Raw genomic sequence first — 26361 nt, 5'->3', positions numbered from 1 at the left:
AAAATAGGATGATACATTCTTGATTGCCTCATAGCCAACAGTGTTCAGAAGGCAGAGCTATCACTGGCTTTGTTACTCACTCAAAAGGAGGGTCCAGTACCACTATGTTTGGGTTAAAATCTGAAATCTGCTTAGGGATCCAGAACCACTAAAGCATATAAGATATGATTTGTTAGAGAAGTAACATCAATTCAAAAATAAACCCAAACATTAGCCCACATGCTTGATGTAAACCAAACCAACTGACCCACACCCAAGGCCTAATGCATCTAGGTCTGAAAATCTCAAGTAGACCAAGCAGTGGAGCTAAATCATACTTGTGGACTGATAATATTCACTAAGTATATTATATATGGCATAATTCATAGTAAGAGTTCCAGAAAAAAAGGTTTTAAGCACAGCTCAAAGCTATGTTAGTTTCTTAAGCCAAAACAAAATCAGAGCTTTCTGGGGGCTTGGTGGGCACCAAAAAGGATATATGCCTGGACTTTGCTGTTTCTGTCCATTTTCACCTTGTGACTAAAACTACTGCTTCAAAGCCCTTTTGCCATCTAGGTCCCTGATCCCCTCTCCTCCCACCCCTTGCACTCCAGAGTGACAGTAAGGTAGCTCAGGCAGTGGCAGGCTACATCAATTTCTGCCCTTCCTCAGAGTGACTTGTTGGGCCCAGCACAAGCCCCACGACATGGACAGCCCCTTCTGGTATGTCTCAGAAATCTGTATTAAGAATAGGAACACTTTTACACTGTTGGTGGGAGTGTAAATTAGTTCAACCATTGTGAAAGACAGTGTGGCGATTCCTCCAGGACCTAGAAATAGAAATTCCATTTGACCCAACAATTCCATTACTGGGTATATATCCAAAGGATTATAAGTCGTTCTATTATAAGGACACATGCACACGAATGTTAATTGCAGCACTGTTTACAATAGCAAAGATGTGGAACCAATCCAAAAGCCCATCGATGATAGACTGGACAGGGAAAATGTGGCACATATCCACCATGGAATACTATGCAGCCATAAAAAACGATGAGTTCATGTCCTTTCTAGGGACATGGATAAACCTGGAAACCATCATTCTCAGCAAACTGACACAAGAACAGAAAATCAAACACCACATGTTCTCACTCATAGGTGGGTGCTGAACAATGAGAACACATGGACACAAGGAGGGGAGCATCACACACTGGGGTCTGTAGCGGGGATCTAGGGGAGGGACGGTGGGGGGTGGGGAGTTAGGGAGGGATAGCATGTGGAGAAATGTCAGATATAGGTGATGGGGAGGAAGGCAGCAAACCACATTACCATGTATGTACCTACGCAACAATCTTGCATGTTCTTCACATGCACCCCAAAACCTAAAATGCAATAAAATACGTATTTAAAAAAAAAGATGATGGCTTCTGCCATGCATGTCAAGAGTAGCTTGGATTTGAAGGCAATTAAAGGCTGATGCCAGCTTGGAAGCTTAGTAAGATAAGTGTTCAGATAGGTAGGCCTGAAATACAGGCAGTCAGAATTGCCTCTGAGGGAGAAGATTAGATGAAGAATGATAAATAGAGAAGAATACTGACTTTGCTTACAGATGATTGACATACTTTCCCTACCCTACCTTCCTTAGGTTAACGAGAATGAAGGCTGCATGTAAGAGGGAGACTAGCTGACATGTCTGGAAGTAGAAAATATTTGTTCTATTATTCTCCCCAATAAGAGGCTGGGCCCAGACTTCATCTGAGGTCTTTGACCAGGGTTAGCCGCCTATTCCTTTCTTCTCTCACCCACTGCTAAAACTAGCAGGGCAGGTTAGAGATGGCACATTCCCCCTCTAGCCATTTTGATAAAGGCAGCCCGCTAAAGATGGCAAAAATAGGCAGTATGGGACAGTGGCAGTGAGGAATCCATGACTGGGTAGTCTTGGTGTAGAGGAAATGAACATTCTCATGCCAGGACTGCCCAGTAGAACTTTCTGCAACAATGCAAATTGTCTATATTTGTGTTGTTCAATATAGTAATCACCGACCACATGTGGCTGGTGAAGTACTAGGAAATATAGCTAGTTCAAATGAGGAACTAAATTTTAAGTTTTACTTAATTTTAATTAAATATGGCTAGTAGCTACCATGTTGGATAGTACAGCTCTGTGCTTTACTTCACAGAAAGTGGCTTAAAGCACTGATGTCCTTAAATCAGAGAAAGAAAAGGTACAGGGAACATAAAATGGGTCCAAAGAGCAGGAACACTTACTTATGTTAGCAGCTTCTGTGCTGCAATCTTCCCTTTTGTCTTCACCCTACCTCCTTCTAAATGTCAGGCTCAGATCTTACCAAGGAGAAACTTTGGTGATGTCGCAGAGCCCAAAAGATCCCCCATACATTGGAGCAACTAACTGTAAAAGAATGAAATGTAACAGAGCCAAATGTAGATTGTTTCCATTGGGTCTAAGATAAGAAATAAATAACTCAAGGACAGACTGAGAGATACAGCTTCTAGAGTGTGTTTTGAAGAGACTTAGGAAGGGTTAGTTGGCCATAAGCTCAATATGAGTCAGCAGTGGGATCCAGAAGAAAAACTGGTAATAGCTAATATTCATTGAGGCTCAGAATAAAGAAGACTTTTCTAACATATACTCTTGAGACATTTCAATGAAATCACTTATTTTCTAACTACAAGCAGCCAGAAAGAGCAGACAGTAAAACACAGATAGCTCAGACGTAAAATATAGACTGGTTAGGAAGTATAGTGAAAGCCTTTCACTGGAAGTGATAATGTAATATTGTTTGAGAGCCATGGCTCTGACAGGTGTGCAGAGCACAGATTGGAGTGATGGATGTGAGCTAAGAGGAGGTAGGTACTACATAGGATGTGCCCTGGCAATTAGAGGTTCCTTTCCTATGCCTTTCTTTGGTCCAACGACCCATTCTTCAGTGTCTTAAAAAAAAGGTGGTTGTTGCGCATATTTCTTTTCTCCTTCTTTTTTTTAAAAAAATGGTACTGAGACATTAAGTAGATTAGTGACCAAAGCTATTTTCAGTTTCTCTAAGGAAAGGTATTAACACTGAACTGTAATACATCCTCTTGTCTTCTCAGTTCATTTACCCCCAATGAATAGCTGAGATCTCACTATCAATCTGCCTTTCCCAAGAGCCATTCAAATGGAAATCAGAAAAGAACAGCAGAAAAAAACTGAACAGGATGTGTAACTCTCAGGACGTCTGCTCTCCAGAGTCCCAGGAAGTGAGGCCAAGGGTTACACTTCTGAGACTGGGGGTTTTAAGAGGCATCCCATGTTATGTCTCTATTACAGAAATGTTTGATTCATAATAATAATACTGCTAACATTTTTTATGTGCCAAGAGTAAAATAGCTTACGTAGATGATTGTGTTTAATTTTTGAAACCTTCAATAAACTATACTTTTCCCCATTTTACAGATGAGGAAATTGAGTCATTGAGAGAGGGAGTGAGACTTGCCAAAGGCCACACTGGTAGTCAATGAAGAAAAATGCATTTGAGCCCACAAAGTCTGGCTTCAGACTCTGTGTTCTTAACCACTATGCTACATTCTGTTTCTATATTGTGCAAAAGGAAAGGTGAGGATGTTATTTCACAGTGATTTTGGGAAGAAGCTCCCTAGAATTAGATGGTGGAAGAGATAGTAAGGTGGTCTATGCTGCATCATGTGTGAGGCTCCCTTCTTGGTCCTTGGCTGGCTGTATCAGATAGGACACAAAAAAAGTGATGTTAAAAAAAAATAGCGATCCATTTCTCTCTCATGTGAAAGAAGTATGTATTATGAGGTTTATGGCTGGTATGATGGCCCCATGGTCATCAGAAACATGAGCGCCCTACAGCTAACTGCTATCCTATACCTAGGGTAATAGCCTTGTCCTTATGGTCCAAGATGGCTACCAAAGGTTCGGCCATTATATCCACATTCCAAGCATCAGGATTGGCTAAAGAAGGGTATGCTCTCTTCCTTAAAGGTGATTTCCCTGAAGACCTAACTGATAGATAGAACAGGAGGACCATCATCTTAGACAAACACCGCCACTTTAAGTTCCAGCTCCCTTTCTAGTCTCATGCATTTCAAGGAAATCATTTATTTTCTAACTATAAGCAGCCAGAAGGAGCAGACAGTAAAACACAGATATGACAGCTCAGACACAGGAGGTTGGGGAAAAGTCTCTTGGATAACTGCCAAGAGACAATTAGCCTCATACAGTGGGCCCCAGTAAAACAGTGGGCCTTAATAAGCATATTCCTTTCCCTTCAGGTGCTCTAAGATAGGGAAGCTAAAAGCAGACTCAGGATATTCCTACAGCTGCAGAAAAATGTATGGGAACAGACACAAAACTGTCCCTCCCATATAAATACAAAGAGACACACAGAAGTAGTCCAAGCTTCTAATAAGCTCTCCCACCCTGAATCCTTAAAAACTCTTAGTCTGTAAGAGTATGGCTCTGACCTAACTTGGCCAACTGCCCCTCTCAGGTTTATTCAAAATAAACCTGTCCCTATTGACTGAAAAGCCATCCTTCGTGTTTCCCTCCTTTTTCTTTAATTCTTACACTACAAAACACATCTATTTACATATCAATGTACAAAACTTACTTGCACAGTCATTTCTGCTGAAACAAAGGGTAGGAAGTTTAGTCTTTTACTCTAGGCTGTGTGGGTTCCCATCTGAAAATCATCACTCTGTTACTAAGGAAGTAGAGGAGAGTGGATGTTAAGATTGGTACCTAGCACATTGGTTCCCTGGCACATTGGTTCATTCAACTTGTACTCTTGTGTTTTCACAGTGACTACAGATATGTGGCAGCTGCTTTGGCTGTCATGAGAAATGTGACTCAACAGATCAACGAACGCAAGCGGCGTTTAGAGAATATTGACAAGATTGCTCAGTGGCAGGCTTCTGTCCTAGACTGGGAGGTAGGAAACTTGCCAACCAGGGTATTGGGGAATCTGAATAGCTTGGCAAAAGCTTCCCACCTTAGCCAAGGATAGGTGAAGAGGAATTGGATTTGAAGAGCAACAGGAAGGATTTAGATTAGACTCAAGGTAAAATTTCCTGCTAATGAGAGGTGTTGGATACTTGAATAACATTTTAAGAAGATTGGAGAAATTTTTGTGATGATACCTCATTAAGAAAAGAAAAGTCCATTTCTTTAGGTATTGCCAGGGAATAATTGGGTTGACTCAGTAACCTTTCAAAGCTCTTTCTGGATTTATGACCAATAGATTCACACTTAGATAAGAAGTAGTATATACTAATTTACTTCCAGACACAGAATATGAGATTGGTTCTCTTGTTCCCAGCCATGCAGGACAGCCCACATACTGTTTTTTTTATCGATATTACCTCACCCTGACACATCTATTAGGTCTCTCTATTAGGCCTGTAAACTCTAGGCCACAACCATCATCCCTGCCAAATCCAGTTTTATCATCTGTTTTTAAAATAACCCTTGGCAGCCTTCCATTTCATTGCAGACAGCCATGACTTCTCTGAATTCAGAAGGCCTTAAAAAGCTAAAGTCTTGAAAATCTTCTCTTCCTAGATGCCCACCAAGAGAACCAGGAGTAATGACATTTCACGTTTGTCTCACAGGCCTAGGCCGTGCAATCTGATAGTCTGCTGGCTGAAATAACCAAGATGGGAGAGGCTGGACATGCTACTAGGGAGGGTTTAACAATCTTAAGCCTTGTGGTCACAGTATAGAGGTAGAGCCCACTCCCTATTCCACTGGCCTCAACTCAAGTGTCATCTTCAGTGATTAAGAGGTAGTATCTCTCTTAATATTTAATGTATTTTTAGCTCATTCCAACAGAACCAAGCATTGTCCTCACAAACAGCTGCTTAACCAAGGTCCAGAAAAAAAAAAATCATCTTCCTTTTATTCTGCTGCCTCTGTCCTACCTTAAAGTAGACAGCTGAAAAAGACCACAATTGTGATTAGCTGACATCCTTTTGGGTCATATTTGAAGGATAATGTTACCATATAAGTAGAACAGCAAGGATATTTTGATTTGCAGAGAAAGGAATTTGTCTAGATGAAGAGACCCTCATTCTCTTAAGCAGAAGCCAGCACTGGGCCAGACTTACTAGAAAATTGTGGGTCTTTTTTTTCTTGTGTTGGCCTTGCTTTGGCCAGTTGCCTGATTAGAGGCAAAGAGCTGGACCAAATGACTTCTAGCAAGCCCATCAACTCTAACACACTCTAAAATTATGGTGGATTAGCTGGCCTTATTCTCTCGTTGGCAGAGTTTTTTTATAAGAGAAGGTGCCCAGAAGCATTTGTCTTCCTATTCTCTGGAGCATCTCCCCAACTTCCCAATGCCTAGAAGACCTTGCAATTCCCCTGTGTGCTCTGAGACATCAGTCCTTGGAGCAGGAGCCATGGGGAACCAAAAGTAGCATGAAATTCCCTGGCCTACCCAGGAAACTTCAGTAACACCAAACTCAACAACACTGAGCTATGATTTAAAGACTTAGCATCTCAGAAGGAATTTCCTGCATGTTTGGGTGGGGCCACAAAACACAGTTCTAACAGTTTCTGCCTCCTTTGTTAGCCTGATTGATTGGTACTCTCATCTCATCTAAGCCCACACATCCTGTGTACCTTCCTGTTTAGTGAAGGCTTTCTTTATCTAAATTGACATCTTCATTCAGGTTGTTATAACAAAACACCATAGACTGGGTGGCTTATAAACAACAGAAATTTATGGTTGTGGAAGCTGGGAAGTCCAATATCAAGGAACCAGTAGATACAGTATCTGGTGAGGGCCCTCTTCATAGACTGTTGTCTTCTCATTGCAACCTCACATGGCAGAAGGGATGAGAGAACTCTTTGGGGTCTCTTTTAGGGAATGCTGATCCCATTTAATTCATGACAGCTTCATTCTCATGACCATAATCCCCCAAGGCCTCATTTTCAAATACCATCACAATAGGGATTATGTTTCTCAACATGTGAGTTTTATGGGGATACAAACATTCAGTCTATAGCAATTTGTAAGAAGAAAATTTCTTCATGGTCATCTTCTCAGACTCTCAGGTCACTGTGGAACTTGACAGTTCCAGAGAAGTTGTCCTCTAGGAAGTCTTTTCTCTAGTAAAGCCTAATGGATATATTTTAGAGGCCAAACCTAAAGTTTCTGTCATATTTGCCATATGTATCTTAACGACTTCTAGATTATCAGAGTCACCAAGGCTCTTAGAGGACTCCCCCTACAACCCTGATGATTCTTGTGTGTAGACACATGCACATATGCACATAAACACATACTCTCACACACTTACCCTCAAAGCACCTTGCAATGATGGTGGAAGACAGAGAAGCAGAGAGAGGCTTATTTCCTACCAAGGCCACACAGCAAGTCAGTGACGAAGCTGGAACTTGAATCTAGTCTCCTGATTCCTTGTGTGGTGGTGTTTTCAGTAATGTACAACATATTCCTTCAGCCTTCTGCCTGTCTCTGCCCAATTGCTATTATTTGTGATACTGCAGTGACTTGCTTTTTGTATGTAATAAAAAGTCTATATCTAAATAAGGTAGTGAGACTACCTTGGGGAGGTCATCCAAATCCCAGTCAGGCAGTGGGTGAGTGCTGGGGAGTCTCAACAGGAAAGCAGTAAGACATGGATATTCCATGGCTTGATGATTATTACGATTGGTAGCCCAGTTTCACAGGTTCCCTAATATAGGTTTTTTGTGCATTTTACCTGCCCAAGAAGTTGACTAGGTAGGGAGAGATATTCTGCCAGATTGCCAAGGACTGCTGTGAACAGACCATACAAATCAAAAAAAAAGAAAAAAAAGCCATATTTTGCTGTCTCTGCCACCCTCTTGCCTCCCAGATGTTTGAATAAACAGAATGGCTGTCAAAAGCATCTGCACGACAATTTCAACTTCATTTGTCAAATGAAAAAGAGGAGTCATAGGGGAAACCTTCAGAGCTTAATTTCCCTTGAAGAGGAATTTGGAGGGTAGCAAGCAGGCAATTACTGTCTACTCAATAAATCAATGTCTGGCTAGAGAGCGGGAAGCCTTGCATTATATCAAGGCCTGACCCTTCTCTTAGCTTATTCCATGAACATCTTTGGTTTCTTTGCCCAATTCTGGTTATTATCCCTGCCCTCTGCCATTCTGTGGGGACTAGAGTTCCTGAAATACCCCTCCTTTTATCCCAACCCCCTTGACTCCTGAAAAACAAATGGATGAGTAAAAGTGTCAGTCATCTCTCTAAGTAGTAATCAATGCATTAGAGCAGTATGCAGGAGCAGCAGGGAGAATAATCTATTCCAAGGGACTACAGTTTTTGGGAAATTTCTATTTCTAATTTCTGTGATGCTGAGGTTTGATTGAGCTGTCACTTTGCCACCTTGCACACTCATTTAATCCATTTGAAAAGAAGGGAAAGATAACATATCCCGGGCAGCTTCTTTTTAATCTTTTTTTTTTTTTTTTTCTGGAAATTTGTAGCAGGAACTTAAGTACGCAGTTCATGTTTGGGAGCTTGATTGTGTGTGGTTGTGATTTCCTCCTTGTGGCACCTTCTCCTACCAGCCTGGTTGTGTAATACCCAAGGACCTATTCAAGTTTACTATTTGATGATTGAATCCAAAGAAGTTGGAGGAAACAAGAAAACCCAGCATGAAGAAGGTAGCAAAAGCATCTGTTTAAAAGCTAAGGTGGCTTGATGAGGCATACTCCTGGGACCAAAAGATCAAATGTAGGGCTGGATGGATTTGTGCCTACCTGTCAGTAGGCAGCATTGAAAATAAACTAGTTAAAAAGTGTGACATTTCCTTTGTCCTTTCCCAGGATCTGCTCAGATTACAGCCCCACATCAATTGGCCTATAATTAGAATGGGGTGAAATCAAGCGTAATTGGGTGAATTAGAATTAGAATGGGGTGAGGCCTCTCCTCTCAGGCTTTGACCCCAAGGAAGGAAGGTGGATACGCTGGCAGGAAAGCTTTGAGTAGTTTTTGGCTGTTCATTCCACACCTATTGATTTATTTGTCAAACAGTATTTATTGAGTACTTAAATACCAAGTACTTTGTATCAGACCTCATTCTAGGTTCTATAAATACATCAGTGAACAGGACAAAGTTTCTACTCTCATTGATTTATATTCCAGTGGGGAAAAGAGGCAACAAACAAACATATAATACATTATCAGGTGGATGAGCCTCTGAAGAAAAATAATGTAGGATAACAAGTTAGGGAGTAATGGGGGTACTACCTGTGGAAGTAACAGCTGAGAACAGACCTGTAGGAGAGGAAGGAGCAAACCATGTGGCTTTCTTGGGGCACAAAATTCCAGAAAGGGGGAAGAAGAAACACAAAGTTCCTGAAATATGAGAGTGTGTGCTAAAGGAACAACATGGAAGCCGGTGTGGGCAGAGTAGAGTAAGGGAGGGAGAGAGTGGGAGCAAATGAGGTTAGGGAGGTGACTGGAGGTCAGATCCTGTCTTCATAAGACTGATTGTTAGTTTGAATGAGATGGGGGCCACTGGAGGGATTTTGAGCAAATATGTGAAATTAGGAGACTCATGTTTTGAGCATTTCCCCTCATAAGCCAGGCCCTATGCTGGGCAATGAGGATATTGAGATCAATGAGATGTAGCCTTGGACATGTAGTGGGGGCAAATATATTCCCAGCAGAGGGGACAGTGTGAGCAAAATCCTGGAGGAAGTAAACAGAACTGAAGGCCCACGGTTGGGAATGTTGGGAAAGAATTGTACTTTTTGGGGCAAGACAAAGAGATGTATGATACAAGTGGAGCAGAGGAAGCAAGGGTGAGATCTCTAAACAATGAGAGGGCTGTCTCATTTCCATGAACTCATTTGATGCTCTCAAGCAGCCATATGAAGTGGGTCAAACGGAAACTGTTTTAATATTCCCACTCTACATATGAAAAAACAGATTATAAGAGTTTAGGCTAGTTTCCAACTCCAGAGTAAGTTGGTAGCAGCATTGGACTCAGAGCCCAGGTCTTTAGAGATTCTCACCTTAGAAATCTCCCATGGCAGCTGCTTGTTCCCCTGGGTTGGCGAGAGTGGGAGGAGAATGGGTGGGGGGTTATCATTCTAATGTGGTTTGGTGGATAAGAGCATAGGCTTTGGAGGGATTCTGACCTAGGTTCTGCCCCTTTGGAGAAATTACTTTTAATTTCTCTGATTTTGGTTTTGGGGTAGTAATAAAACATCACTTACTGGGTTGCTACATTAATAAGAGACAAAGATAGGTATAGAAACTAGGACATACACCCAAATGCCCATCGGTGATAGACTGGACAGGGAAAATGTGGCACATATACACCATGGAATACTATGCAGCCATCAAAAACGATGAGTTCATGTCCTTTCTAGGGACATGGATGAACCCGGAAACCATCATTCTCAGCAAACTGACACAAGAACAGAAAATCAAACACCACATGTTCTCACTCATAGGTGGGTGTTGAACAATGAGAACACATGGACACAAGGAGGGGAGCATCACACACTGGGGTCTGTGGGGAGGAACTAGGGGAGGGACAGTGTGGGGTGGGGAGTTGGGGAGGGATCACATGGAGAGAAATGCCAGATATAGGTGATGGGGAAGAAGGTAGCAAACCACACTGCCATGTATATGCCTATACAACAATCTTGCATGTTCTTCACATGTACCCCAAAACCTAAAATGCAATAAAATACATTTAAAAAAAAAAAGAAACTAGGACATATAGTAATAGTCAAGGTAGTTATCACTTATGTTGAGCTTATAGTATGATGTGTACCTTCTAAGCACTTTATGTTTTTTTTAATTTAAATAATCCTCACAACACACAAATGAAGTGGGTACTGTTGTTATCCCCATTTTAACGATGAGGCAACTAGATTATAGAGAGACCGTGTGTTGCTCAAGGTTAGTCAGCTTGGTGAGCATAGTGGAATATTATTTTAATTTTTTTTTCTCCTTGGTTGAGTTACATGTTGCAAGTAATTAAAATTGAATTGAGGCTGGGCATGGTGGCCCATGCCCGTAATCCCAGCACTTTGGGAGGCTGAGGTGGATGGATTGCTTGAGGTCAGGAGTTTGAGACCAGCCTAGCCAACATAGCAAAACATTATCTCTACTAAAAATATAAAAATTAGCTGGGCGTGGTGGCACATGCATGTCTCTAATCCCAGCTACTTGGGAGGCAGAGACACAAGAATCACTTGAAGCCAGGAGGCAGAGTTTGCAGTGAGCTGAGATCATGCCACTGCATTCCAGCCTGGGCGATACAGGGAGACTCTGTCTCAAAAAAAGAAAAAAAAAAAAAAAAAGAATTGAGATGCCCCTGGCTGGTGGAGTGGATGGACCAAATAATACTGAGTAGCCCTCCTGGTGGTATCATCCATGTTTAGTAAATGGTATATTTAAAAGTCATTCTGGCCATCTTCTTATGGTATTGGCTCTCATTTATGGTTTTCTTTGACTTCATACATATTCAAAGTGGACTATAGCACATCTTCCTAGCCTGAATCAGGGTGGGAACCACTCTCAGCTTCCCAAACCTCCAGCAGGAAATCGCTGTACTGCTCCCCAACTCTGGTGGCTTTCTTTCCCAGTACCAGGCCACCAGAGGTTCTGTGCTAGTATGTCAGCCCCTCTAGAAGGAGTGTTTACCTAGTTCCTGGGTAATATTGAGACTAAGCCTAGATCCTAGAGTTAAAGCAGTATTTCTGAGCTTTTTGCAGGGGCTCTATTTTAGAAAATATTCTACTGAGTTCCCCCTTTCCTTCCCATCCTTTAGACTGGGGAAAAAATAGTGTGCTCGAATACACCATTTCTAGATGCCCCTTTCTCTGGCCTACTACCCTGCCTGATCTGTGTTTTCCTCTGATTATTTCTGGGAGATGTAAAGGTCTCCATCTCTAACCTTGCTTTGAAGCTTTTGAGTGTAAGGCTGAGATCTTAGCATCAAGGTATCATCTCTGAGACCATGAAGATCATCCTCATACACCTCATTTAACATCTGGGAAAACTGACACCTAGAGAGAGAGGAAGGAACTGGTTCTCCAATGCCTTTTTGCCCTAAAGACAGTATAATATAATGCAAAGAGTGAGCATACTCTGTGGAGACTGGAGTTGGGTCATGGACCTGTAGCTAACTAGTTGGGCAACTTTGGCTTATCACTTGATCTTTTTGTACCTCAAACTGTAAAATAGGAGCAAAAATATCTACTTTCCAGGGCTATTGTGACGCTCAGATAAGATAGATTGAAAATATCTGGCACATTGTCTGACCCATATAAGTTCTCAGGAAATATTAATTCTTCTGTGTCTTGGGACACTACTCTTTGTCCCTATCTTCACATAGGCCCTGGAACACACCCCTGTGCCCATGACTTCGGTGTTGATTTACCTTGTGTTTCATGAGTTTTGAGCATACCTGCATTTATCTCCTCCATGAAGATGTAAGCTCCTTGAGTACAGAGGCCAGGTCTACCTTGACATCTGACACACACCTACAACATACTTCTGACCTATCAGAGTTGCCATAAACAACGGGTAGGACTTGGAAACTCTGTAGAATTGAATTAGCCAGGAGTCAGGTGTCTTGGTGCCTTTTTGTGTCCGACTCTATGTAGCAAGGAGGATAAGTAATTCTAAGCTCTCTGGATAACAGACCAAGGAAGCATGTGGCAGTTAAGTTTCTTATTTAATTAGTAGACTTCAGTAAACTGAAAGAAGGAAAAACAATTGTAAGAGGGTGAGTGGGTTCTCTTTCTTTCCCTCTGTTATCATCTTCCTTCTTGTCCTCCCCTGTTTCCTTCTACTCATGTGGGAAGCAGTGAGACTCAAGCCTATTCTTCAAGTATTAGAGACTGAGAGACCAGAGCAGGGATTGAGAGACTGGAACAGAAAAAGAGATTTATAGAGAAGAGAGATGAAGAATTATATCTAATTATCTATCTATATCTATCTATTTATCTGTCTATCTATCTATCTATCTATCTATCTGGAGAGAGAGAAAGAGACAGAGACAGGGAGAGAGAGAACTTATAGAAGCTGGTACTTCTAAGACCAGAGGATAACTGATGTAGAGAAGCTGTAGTAGTCCTGGGGTGGTGGGGCACATTTGGCCTTGGGGTAAATAAGAAAATGGATCTTCCTAGCTTAGAGAGCTGTAAAGCTTTTTCAGGAGTCCCAGGAGTCCCTGTCTCCCTCTGTCTCTACCAGGGCCTTTCTGGCCTCTTCCTGTCCCAGTCTATGCCCAGCCTTGGGTGCCTCCAGGAAGGTGATGGTGCCATCCTCTGCCTGGCTGCCTCTCATCATCGCATGTCCTTCCCAGGGCGAGGACATCCTAGACAGGAGCTCGGAGCTGATCTACACTGGGGAGATGGCCTGGATCTACCAGCCCTACGGCCGCAACCAACAGCGGGTCTTCTTCCTGTTTGACCACCAGATGGTCCTCTGCAAGAAGGTAACCCTGCCCCCTTCTTCCCTGAGGGAGATGGGTACCTAATGGGGTACCAGACCCTCATCTTCATTATCCTCAAGCTCCCAACAAAGTGGGCAAAAAGTGAGGGGGGAAAACAGACAGGAGATTGGCAGCAATTCTGTATCGGGAACACTAATGTGGCACTAATGTCACAGGCAGGGTTGGCTTATGGGCAGCGAAAAACTCTGCAGTTGGTACATTTTATCCTGGTATTTTTTTTTTTTTTTACCCTTTGCCCTCATGACCTTGTGGTGTTCCTTCTGACTTTCTTCTACCCAGAGCTGCTGGTCTGCACCATTTGTTAAAAGTATTGAAATATGTCTATCTTAGTTGGTAAATAGTAGTTTCCCTGAGCACTTTCTCTCATTTCCACTCTAATGGCTCTGGCCATATGACCCCTCTCTGCCCTGGGAACCAACAAGGAGCCACCTGCTTTTGCCCCGACAGGTAGGTACCTTTGTGATACAGGAATTTTTCCCATGCCTCTACCTGTTTCCTATACAAGGTGTACTGGTTTCCCACAACCCCCAACCGTGCTCTTCTCCATTCTTCCTTCTTTGTAATCCATTTGAGGAGAGGTCTTACTCTAGTCACTGACTCCTGGATAACTCTGTGGATGTTGGTTTCTTGTAGTCTTCTCCTTGGTGAGGCTGAGAAGGGTGGCATATGTTCTAAGCGTCACTCCTCCTTACGAGACACTTTTCCTCCTACTTCCTCACTCAGAGTAGAGAGTTCAGACCAGTTTTGGCTCCAAGGACTGACTGGGAAGAATTGGGGACCAGGGAAAGTGAAAAAGGAGAAGGAAATCAGAATGCTTAGAGTTACTTTGCAAATTCGCCATCCTACCCTTGGCTCTTTTGCCATCATCCAGTCTGTTTGTCCTCTACCTCATCCAGTAGTGAATGCCTCTGAAAAGGAGTGCTGAGTCACAAAACACCAGGGTAAATACTGATATTTTTCTGGGCTGGAACATGAACCACACAGTTGTTTTAAGCTCCCTGTCCTTTGTGTGTGCCTGTATGTACCATATCTTGTATTGAATCTTTATCCATTTGCTTTTGACAGTGGCATGAGGGGGAAAAATGCTGAGCTTAGGTTCAGACTGCTTCCATATTTGATGATAAGCTCTGAAGGTCAACTCTGGAACCAATAGCCAGTCAGTTAATGGGGATAATAACTACCTCAGAATGGAGCTGGCCCTGAAAGGGAGAACTTTCATTAATCTGAAACCCAACCAAACATTAATGCATCTTTTTAGCTCCCCCAACTCTTCTCAGGATTTTCATAAAACTAGGAGGTAGGATTTTTTAGGGTTAATTTAGACAGCCATGGAAATTCGCAGCATATCAGCTATGTCACCAACAGTAATGTACCTATTCTTCCCACGAAGGTGTTTACACTCAGAACAATGGCATATTTTATGGTTCTGCACCCCCAGACCCTGTTAATTTTGGCATGTGTTAGCCAAGGCTGGGGTTACTTTAACTAAAATGTGAAACTAGTCTCTAGAAAGCAGTGGCGATAAGAGATAGACCAAGACCCAGAACACAAAACGGTGAGTCAGAAGCTAGGAATAAACGGGAAGAAACAAGATAAACAATGGGCTTAACTCAGAACCCAAGGGACAGTGGAAGACCAAGATGGAGTAATGATCCAAGTCTAAGCCAGATAGTGGGAACCAATGATTAGGAAGAAACTAGAAGTCAAGTCAGGGATGGGGACTCAAACCAGCCAACCTGGCAGGGTTGGTGAAGCATACAACAGGGATGGTGAAAACAAGAGAAACCTTGAAGCAGTCATAGCTTCCCACAGAAGGGAGCTTTCTTATTTTAGCAAGAACCATAAGCCTTCTTCCAAAGACACAGCCAGCCAAGAGTCTGGATTATAAAGGCTACTAACTTGCTATACCTGGGTGTTCTTGACACTGGCTTCTCAGAACACAAGCAGTTACAACCTAATTATTCAAAAGCCATTAAAACTACCTGATGTTTGTTTTGAAGATTTCCATCTGGTATCTACAATAAGCCTTTCCATTCAGCAAATAGGGATAAACTTTGGAAAAATGATCATGGGGCCAAAAGAAGGTATGCAAAAAGATAAGGTATTTTGTCTGCTGGGTTGTTTAGGGACGTTTTGCCATTACTGCAAAAGACTCTCTTCTTGTGATGGAGCTGGGAGGAGTGGACTAGGCTTTCTGGAGGTGAAAATTCCTTTGACAAAGAGAATCCATGGAGGAAAGGAAGGGGTTGCCTGGATTGGGCCAAGGTAAGTGAGGCTGTCACCTCACTCACCTCAGGCACACAATTTAAATGGATACCCAAAACTTCAGTAATCCTTTTTACCAGGAGTAAAGGAGGTAAGGATACTAAATAATCAAATATGGCCACATTAATATCTGATGAGCTCATATTTAAAAGGGAGGAAACAAAGACCCCTAGCAAGTGGCTAAATAATATATAATATTTTACATATGATAATATGTAATAATAATATATATAAGTTATATAAAAATAATTATTAAAATATTTACTATATATTTTAAATTTTATAATATATATTATAAATATATAAATTATTTTACATGTGATAATATGTAATATAATAATATTACATATAATATTTAACGGGAGTGACAAAATAGTTTCATGAGTTCTAGAATGAGTCAAAGTTAGTTTTTAAAAATGCTATTTTTAATTATTTTAAAAGATATGTTCAAATAAAGAAGAAAAAAGAAGTCATAGTCTGACAACCCCCTGTTTGAGGCAGATGGTTTACTGATAACAGGAATATAAATTCCTTCTCTATCAAGGAAAAGAAGGCATAAACCTGATTCAAAGGGAATTGAAGCCCAAAGGATCTGAGGTTGTAAGAGAGTATTTTACTGCTCTGAATTCTTTCATGCTGTCGGTATTTATTGAGCCCCTCTTCCTGTGCCAACCAGCTCTACTTTCATAGCGACTCTAGTCTAACAGAATTTAAATATGATGTAATTTAAAAATATATACATTCCAGGGCACTGAAATAATTCTAAGATGTCCCCAGTGGAATTACCATAGGTTATCTTGACAGAATTATGGGCCCTAGGAGATCCATGAGAAGACTATAATTAGGAAAATGTACCAGTTTTCAAAACAGAAAATAACATATTCTGCAAAGTAGAGATTGACAATAAAATGTTAATGAACTAGCAATTATTGAATACTTCTATGATTCTGTTCTAAGAACTTTACACTTATTAATTTAATCCTCACAACAAACCTATGAGGTAGGTACTATTATTATTTCCATGTTAAGGATATGTAAAGTGAGACCTAGGTAAGTTATATAATTTTCCCAAGGTGAAATAGCTAATAAATGATAGAGCTAGGAATTAAATCTAGATAAGCTGGCTCCAGATTCCATATTGGTAATATTTGTGTCATTATTACCATTGAGCTTGTCAAAATTCCGTACTTGATTATTAAACAGCCTGTGAACATTTAGAAAGAGATATAGTGGCCACAGGGGTCATCATTGGCTTTCTAAGAACAAGTCATATCCCATAAAACTCAGTTTCTATTTTGCCAGTAACTTACTTAGTTGATGGGAGGATTGCACAGGACAGAGAGTATCCTCCTACATTTCAGATTTTCCCACAGTTTCCTTGCAGAAGGAAGTCGTACGGAACAATGGATAAAGCGTAAAGTTTGTAGTCAGACAATTCTGGGCTCAAATCCTGGTTCCAGCACTCACTAACCATATGATTTCAAGCAAGCGACGTTTTGCTTCTTGTACCTCCGTTATATCAATTATAAATGGTGGTGCTAACTACTCTACAGGATTATCGTGAAGATTAAATGGAATCAATGCATATAAAATGCCTGATAGAGTGTCTGGCACCTAGTAGGTACTCATTAATCTCATCTTACCCAACCTCCAACAAATAGCCTTATAAGGTAGTGAGATTCCCATCATTAGATGTACCCAAATATGGGCTAGATGATTATGTGCCAAAGATAGTATACTAAACATTGAAACCCTGATCTTTCTCCAAGATCATGTGACCTAGCCACTACTCATCCAATTCTTAAGGTTCCCTTAATTCCCAGTCACTTATGCAAAAATGTGCCTGTTTTGTACATTGGGAATTGGGATTGACTGATCCACTCAGAACAGCTTAAACAACTTATGCAGCTTGTAGCTTGTTTCAGAGACAGAGAGAGAGAGTGAGAGAAAGAGAGAGAGAAAGGGAGAGCAAGAGAGCACATGTGTGTGTATGTGAAGGTACCTTTAAAATGGCAATTATAGTATGTGGGAAAGTCACCAGTGGCTTCTAATTATGTGACCCCTTCTTTAATTTTTGCTGTCACTACTCTTGTAACTTTTCTTTCAAAAAAATGCATATAAGGCTCTCTTCTCTTTCATCTTATTTATAGTCTGCCTCTGCTCCTCTGTATTTTATTGCCTTGTTATTTTAGTTTTGCAAGTGTTTTATTATTTTCTTCCTGATATAATCATTTGGGAAATTATTTTGATACTTTTGGGGGATTTTTTTCTCTTTGACTATTTACTGTGGAAAGGAGTAGATCCCCTTTTCCTGCACCCTCTGTCCTTGTGCCAGTCTGGATATGTTCTGTTGTCATAACTTGTGTCATAACTGTTCTTTATTCCTGTGGCTTTCACTGTGTTCAAGGCGATCAGAACTAAACAGCATGTAATGATGTTGGGCAGAAGACTTCTATTCAGGGAATGTTCTACATTTCGACAATTTCTTCTTGAACTGAAGGGGCAGATTGGAGGATAAGCGAATTAGGACAACTTATAAATACAATAATAGCAACACAGATGGGACTGGACCAGAAAGAAGGGGATTTGAAACCAGAACTCCTGGGTACTTGTCTCTGCTCTGTCTCTTACTAACTTGTCTACCCTTGGGCTAGTTCTTTAACTTTATCCTTATGTTCCTCAATGTCAAATCAAGCTGATAATAGAAGTCATCTTAGGAGGCTTAGGGAGAGAACCACCTGAGGTACTAGGGAGCAGTGGAGTATAGGGTTAGGAACATGGGTGCTAGGGCCAGACTAGAGGGCAATTTCATTTCTCCCAAGAGCTATATGGCCTTGACCAAACTTTCTGTGCTTATAATTATGCCCTTGTTTACAAAATGGGAATGGCAATGTATCTACAAGGAAGGGAGGTTGTGAGGGTTAAATGAGACAATGCAGGTATAGTGCCTGGCATATAGTAAGTAGTTAGTAAATGTTAGTTATTAATACTATTACTATATATGCAGTGTTCCTAATAATTCATTCAGTACTTTTTTTATTTGGAGGCAATATAGCACACTGGTTAAACCAAAGCAGAGATTTTGGAGCTGGACAACCTGAACCCAAAGCCCGCTCTACCATTTAGTAGCCTTTATTCCCGGGAAAATTTCTTTTTTTTTTTCTTCCAATTTTATTTCATCTTTAGGGGGTACATATACAAATTTGTTACATGGGTAAATTGCATGTTTCTGGGTTTTGGTACACAAATGATTTCATCATGCAGGTAATGTGCATAGTACAAATAGGTAGTTATTTTATTCCCATCCTCCTCCCACCTTCCAGCCTCAAGCAAGCCCCAGTGTCTGTTGTTTCCTTCTTTGTGTTCCTGCATACTCAATATTTAGCTCCCTCTTATAAGTAAGAACATGTGGTATTTGGTTTTCTGTTCCTCTGTTAATTAGCTTAGAATAATGGCCTCCAGTTCCATCTATGTTGCTGCAAAAGGCATGATTTATTTTCATAGCTTTGTGTTACTCCATGGTGTATATGTACCACATTTTCTTTCTCCAGTCTATCATTCATCATCATCTAGGCTGACTCCATGTATTTGCTATTATGAAAAGTGCTGCAATGAATATACACATCCATGTGTCTTTGTGGTAGAACAGTTATGTATTCCTTTGGATATATACCCAGTAATGCGATTGCTGGATCAAATGATAGTTCTTTTTTAAGTTCTTTGAGAAATATCCAAACTGCTTTCTACCATGGCTGCACTAATTTACATTCCCACCAGCTTATACACTGTATAAGCATTTTATTACTGGGAAAGCTTCTCAGCTGCTCTCTGTCTATAGTTCCTCCTCAAATGGGGTTATAACAGTACCTACATTGGAGAATTATTTAAGTTAATAAATGCAAAGCATTTAGGACAGTACCTGCCATATAATATATGCTATTTAAGGGGCCACTGTTGCTATTATTATTGTTGTTATTATTTTATTGTAATTATTAAGCATGCATTCTAGAATGCTGGAATATAGTAGTGAGCAAAATAAACTCAGCCCAAGCCCCATCCTTCCCCAGGATCTGGAGAGAAAATGCTAGGGAAGAGTAACTCTAAAGGGGCAGGGAGGACCTTACTGACAAACAAGTGAAGCAGGCTACAATCCTAAACAGTTAAATTCCCCAGATTGTGGCATCTGTCATTTGTACAAAATATCCTGCAGTGTCCTGCTAAACCCCAGGCATACCCAATGAGGCCAAATTGAAATAGTTCCCAGCTATTCAATTATGTAACATCAGGGACAGAGTAGACTCCTTACTGGAGCCACAGACTAGGGCCACGGCCTGAGTGTCTATCTGCAGACTGCCAGGATCTTCCTGGGGAGGAGCTACCTCCCTTATTGTCTCCTGATTCAGATGAGCACAAAGGAAAAGGAGGAAGGCTGGCATTTTATTGGAAATGATAAACTTCATTAGGCAGGAATGTCATGATGATCCGAATAGCATCTGTTTTGAGCACTTGCTCACCATGTCCCTGTGAAGGCACTGAGACTACCATTAACAAGTGGCATATGGGCAGCCTGGTTCCAATAGGACCACAGGCAACCAGAGTTTGGGAGGGCTTTGTCAGCTGCTCTTCTCTGGAAAACCTCTCAGTGAAGCAAGACCAAAGAAGATAGAGTGCTACCCACAGCCTAAATGGGCAGGCAAAACTAAAAGCTGTGAGCCTCATGGTAGCTAAGTGTCAAGTGTGTAGTATGTCAGGATCTTCACAACTGGTGTTAGAAGTTCGAGAAGGGGAGCCACATCAGCTTGAGCTAGCAGCTGCAGTCATGGAAAGTTTCTTTGAGGAAGAAGAATGTGTGAATTTGACCATGAAAGCTAGGATTGGAATAGGAGGCATGGTTGGGCCAGAGAGCAGATATTAGTGTGAAACCAAGTATATATCTGTTATTTTAGTGAGTGGCTGGCAAATACCACTCTGTCCTGAAAGGGCACATAGAATTTCCAGGGACAGTGGAGTAGCTATGTAAATTGAAAACATATTCAGAGTTACTCTTGCTTTGACTTATTTTTACTCACAATATTTGAATTATTTGGAAAGTTTAAATGAGCTAACAGAGGTAGTGAGATTGTTTTTCTTTTACGTTTATCAGAAGAGATTTTAAAGGATTATGAAACACTGGCCCAGGAGCAAGAAAGTTCAGGGCTGTATTTGATGGACAAGTCTGGCCTCATGTCCTAAAAATGACATGTTTACATTAGAGCTTTATAACTATTTTACAGAATAAGGATAACTGTCTTCATTTCTTAGTTCAGAAAATTGGGGCCCAGAGAGGTTAACTGGCTTGCCCATAATCATACAGCTGTAGGTTAAGCAGCAAGGCATCAAACTCAGGGCTTCAGACTACATCATGCTCTTTCTTTTGTTCCATGCTGCTTATGGGCTTAGTTACATCTTTGTGATTGGACTTCCTTAACTAGTAGGTCATTCTTAATTATCCTTATCACATCTCTGCATTTGGCTTATGACAAATCTAGTGCCTGAAAACTCACTTTCAACCCTCTGGAGGACCAGAGAGAACAGGCAAAGGAATAATTTTAGTAACACATCACTCTAGCCCTGTTTCCCGACTACAGGAGCAGAAATTCTCTCTAGCTCCTTGTCATCCTTAAATACCTAAAGAAACAATAGGAGGTTTAATTGATGCTTTTAATGTAGTTTCAAGATCATGCATATTCTTTCTATTTTTGGGAACTAGCAAAGGTGTTAAAAGCTCTCAATGACTATGACACACCAACTCAGAATGGGGGCGGAGCGGAAGGAAGCTGCAGACTAAAGTTAGCAACAAGGAAGTTAAGGCTGCCTGTTTTAGGCAATGTGGTCCAGTGAGAATATGTGGTTTAGATCTGGCTTTCCAGGTTTGTGTGTATTGTATTATGTACGGTAAGGCAGAATTCAAACCTTTCTGAGATCAAGATAAATTACATTCATACATTCTCCCTAGCTTGTCCTGCTTTTGTACTTAGTACAGCTGGACTCTTCCTCTTCTGTGAACTTGATCCCGGGGACACCCAATAGATCAGAATCCATCTATATTCTTTGCTTATTTACATAAACAATCATTATTGGAGGGAAAAAAGCAACATGATTGTTATTTTTTGAAAAGCAATTCAACGACATCTGTATTTTCCTGCCTGGGTCTTTGAGGTTAACAGAGCTATGCTGGGAACCCTGCAAGGTAGCCTTTCTCAGCCCATCTGAAAATCTCAGTATACTGCATAGTATGAAGATTTAGGATTGGGAATGTGGGTGTTCAAAAAAATATTCTTCGTATGGAGCCCACAGCTGAGAAGTTGTCATGTTAGGCAATTCAGTAGAATGAGAATGTTTTAATTGAACTGTATAATGCTAATAAAAAATTAATGAGCATTTCTGACTCTGTCCAGCTGACTGAAAGAGCAAATAAAGCAGAGAGGAGGGAAAGTTAGCCTGAAAACATCTGTCAGGGCAGGGCTTATATGGGCGTTCCTCAGCCTGACTCAGCCGTGCTACATGCGCCAGCAGTGGATGTGTTCTCAGAGAGGCTGATGGTAGTGCCAAGAGGAGGAGGAGCTGAAAGGCCACTTCAAGAGATTTATAAGATCTGACATTCCATAGGCCTGTATGTCATTTCATCCATCCCTCTGTTTTCTTTTTTAACTTATGAAATATTTGACATCCAGAAATATGTAAAAATAATATAATGAACACCCATGTGCTTGCTATCCAACTTAAGAAATAATTCATTACAAATAGTTCTCCTTCCCACCCTCTCTTCTGCTTTTTCTTCCTGTTCGTTTCTTTCCCCTCTGCATTTTCTGCCCTGTACTGTCTGGAATTTGGCATATATCATTGTCACATGTTTCTTTATAATTTTCTACATGCATAAGTATCTTTAAACCTTATGTGGAATTGTTTTGTAAGGGAATAGATACAGATGAGATAAAACTATATAGAAGGGAAACCATGGAAATTATGAGCATAGTACTTAGGATGGAGGATGCCTTGAGGTCATAACTTTGGGATTGGTGGCAGATTTACCAGTACTTTATATTATTAAAATAAGTAAGTAAATGAATAAATAGAGAAATAAAAATGCCATGCATGGATTAATGATGATTGTCTCATGGACTAGAGTTAGGATTAATCCAATTTTGTATATATGAGAGCAAGAAAACAATAACAAATAGGCAGCATACTGTTTGTATCCATACACAACTTGTTTTTCTCACACCATAAGATTTGTGACATTCATCTGTGTTGATATGTGAACTTCTTCTTTATCTAGTTTTACCTCCATTTCTTCTGCTAGACTGGGCCTTTTCTAAAAATCCCGAGAGTCCTAAGTGTTAGACCCTCGCTAGGTAATCCTTCTTTGCCAGCAGTCTGTAGTCTCCTGGCTGCTCTTACCACTCAATCCCCCTCTGATGTTCAGGTCTCACTGGCCTGCATGGATATTTGAACACATCCCAGGCAACCAGCCAGCTCATTTCATACCTCTGCCAGGCTTGCTGACATTTTAGAAAAGGAGAAGCCCTTGCTAGCCATGTTTGTGTGGCTTACTGTTTCCTACCTCCCATCAGCAGTCTTGCACACACGTCCATGGATTGATTCTGGCATCTTAAATGATCTTTGGAGGTGAAACCGAGGCTTTTTCTTGGGGCATTTGTTTAACCAACCTGCCAATGTCAGACTGCTAATATAATCTGGCCGAATTTGTAAGAAACCAACCCCCACTGGTACTTCAAAACAGTAACAGTGTTAGCATTTTCCTGTGCCCATATGCCAATTCTTCTAGAACCCACCCTGCACATATCTTAAGAAACCTCTTCCTTCCCATCTAGGACCTAATCCGGAGAGATATCCTGTACTACAAAGGCCGCATTGACATGGATAAATATGAGGTGGTTGACATTGAGGATGGCAGAGATGATGACTTTAATGTCAGCATGAAGAATGCCTTCAAGCTTCACAACAAGGAGACTGAGGAGATACATCTGTTCTTTGCCAAGAAGCTGGAGGAAAAAATACGCTGGCTCAGGGCTTTCAGAGAAGAGAGGAAAATGGTACAGGAAGATGAAAAAATCGGTAAGTGACCTGAGAGTAGAAAGAAGAATATGGCTATGAAGAGCATAGGAGGTTTGAATTGGTTTCCATTTTCCTGGAGTCAGAGGGAAGATTTCTGTTGCAAACTGACTTAAGTTACTTTGGTGGTTCCTTATTATTAGGTTGTTTTTGGTAAGTACCAACAGCTTCTATTAGTCAGTGGTAGGTGGAAACTATAGGTTGTCCTCCCCTACCAGCTAAGAATATCACACTGAAAGCCAGCCTCAGGCTTGATTCTCCCAAATATACAAATACTTATTAGCAAATAAACAAAAATCAGTTATACAACCTATTCTGTAATCTTCATAAAGCCTCAACCCTCTGTCATTAGGTATATAGTTTGTACTTTTGATTAGGATACTGCAGATGTTAACTAAATTCCCCTAGATTGTAGATTAAAATAATATACACATACATGTCACACTATCTGTGTGGATGTAAATTATAGAAAATGTAGCAGGACCTAAAACCATGACCATTTGCATGATTTCAAATTACACCTAAACATACTTTTTGCCTTACAATAGATTGTTTCTCTTTTCCAGAGGGGATATAAATAGTAGATTTATTTTGCATGCTGCTTCCCAATTGTGGGATTTAGACACCGTTGGTTATAACTTTCTGGCTTACAAAGTACTATTTGGTCTCTTGCTCATGGTCCTGCCTTTCTGTCATAAAAAATACCAAGCAACCAGGCTTGTTAACTCCCAGAGAAGACATACAGTTTCTGTATTTGCCCCATTGCTTATGGGAGTGAAATTGCACTTTAAAACGCCTGTATGCTCAAGTTGGCAGAAATTTTCTCTAGAAAAATGAGCCTACTCATTGAATCCTGATGTGAAAGGGTTCTCTTATCCTTCCATGTTGGGGATTGAAATTTTCCAGAGGTAAGGAAGGATGGTCAGAAAGACAAGTCTAATTCCAGTCTTCTCCTCAGAACTTGGGTAGAGTGTACATTAATAACTCACTTTGAGTCTCATTGGAATCAGATTGCTTTTAGCATATGGACACTGCACTGGGGCATAATGTGGAGTGGTTTATAAATGTTGCTGGCTACCTCTCTCAAAGGCAAGCAGCAGCAGCCACTGACCCTGCCTAGGCTGTTAGAGGTATTAAAAGAATGGTCTTAGTGTTCAGACCCTGAATAAATTAGACAGCCCCTGCCATTCCCGTTGGCTCTAACACTATGTCTCCTCCCACACAGTGCCCTAATAACCCTGTGACTTTATCTGCTTCTAATAGAAAAGCTTCTAGAAATTATTTTCTGAACAGGCATATGTTCATCTTTGAAAACATTGAGGGATTTTTTTTGTTTGATAATAACAACAAATCACTTCTATTGTAGGAAATTTGGGGAAAAAAAACAGAAAAATACAAGAAAAAAGTAAAAATCACACATGAACATACTCAGTAATGACTTTCATAAACATTTTGATATATATTTCCAGCCTTTATTTAATGTGTCTAGTTAGAAAAGCCAAGGTGACAGAATCTTATTTTTTTTCTGTCCCCTTACTACCTCTTTTTTATTTAATTGCATTTTAGGTTTTGGGGTACATGTGAAGAACATGCAAGATTGTTGCATAGGTACACACATGGCAGTGTGATTTGCTGCCTTCCTCCCCATCACCCATATCTGGCATTTCTCCCCATGCTATCTCTCCCCAACTCCCCACCCCCACTGACCCTCCCCTATTTCCCTCCAATAGACCCCAGTGTGTAGTGCTCCCCTCCCTGTGTCCATGTGTTCTCATTGTTCAACACCCGCCTATGAGTGAGAACATGCAGTGTTTGATCTTCTGCTCTTGTGTCAGTTTGCTGAGAATGATGGTTTCCAGGTTCACCCATGTTCCCACAAAGGACACAAACTCATCGTTTTTGATGGCTGCATAATATTCCATGGTGTATATGTGCCACATTTTCCCTGTCCAGTCTATCGTCGATGGGCATTTGGGTTGGTTCCAGGTCTTTGCTATTATAAACAGTGCTGCAGTGAACATTCATGTGCACGTGTCCTTATAGTAGAACGATTTGTAATCCTTGGGATATATACCCAGTAATGGGATTGCTGGGTCAAATGGAATTTCTATTTCTAGGTCCTTGAGGAATCGCCACACTGTCTTCCACAATGGTTGAAATAAAATTTACACTCCCACCAACAGTGCAAAAGTGTTCCTATTTCTCCACATCCTCTCCAGCATCTGTTGTCTCCAGATTTTTTAATGATCGCCATTCTAACTGGCGTGAGATGGTATCTCAATGTAGTTTTGATTTGCATTTCTCTGATGACCAGTGATGATGAGCATTTTTTCATATGTTTGTTGGCCTCATGTATGTCTTCTTTTGTAGAGTATCTGTTCATATCCTTTGCCCACTTTTGAATGGGCGTGTTTGTTTTTTTCTTGTAAATCTGTTTTAGTTCTTTGTAAATTCTGGATATCAACCCTTTGTCAGATGGGTAAACTGCAAAAT

The 26361-nt window shown here is 40.8% G+C and overlaps 1 protein-coding gene and 1 long non-coding RNA gene across 18 annotated transcripts in view; one reads left to right on the top strand and one right to left on the bottom strand.

Moving 5' to 3' along the window:
- ARHGEF9 (Cdc42 guanine nucleotide exchange factor 9) overlaps nt 1–26361 on the top strand; it is a 179438-nt gene that overhangs the window by 141192 nt on the left and 11885 nt on the right. For 13 of the 17 annotated variants that reach the window (XM_032255777.1, XM_032255782.1, XM_032255770.1 and 10 more), the window contains 3 exons: nt 4805–4934; nt 13339–13470; nt 23628–23871. In XM_032255777.1, the coding sequence (XP_032111668.1) occupies nt 4805–4934; nt 13339–13470; nt 23628–23871 (506 nt within the window). The remainder of the gene's footprint in view (nt 1–4804; nt 4935–13338; nt 13471–23627; nt 23872–26361) is intronic. The other 4 variants (XM_032255780.1, XM_032255787.1, XM_032255781.1 and 1 more) reach the window with 1 other exon arrangement.
- LOC116535013 lies at nt 24737–25199 on the bottom strand. Its single transcript, XR_004261999.1, has 3 exons — nt 25114–25199; nt 24947–24950; nt 24737–24821 (listed from the first exon to the last, which is right to left on the bottom strand). It is a non-coding gene; the product is annotated as an uncharacterized LOC116535013 (long non-coding RNA).

The sequence above is a fragment of the Sapajus apella genome, unplaced genomic scaffold (genome assembly GCF_009761245.1).
Source record: "Sapajus apella isolate SASKATOON/1434 unplaced genomic scaffold, GSC_monkey_1.0 scaffold91, whole genome shotgun sequence".
In the NCBI taxonomy this organism is placed as follows: Eukaryota; Metazoa; Chordata; class Mammalia; order Primates; family Cebidae; genus Sapajus; species Sapajus apella.
Note: the sequence above shows the minus strand (reverse complement) of the source record. Positions and strands in the feature narration are given on the sequence as shown.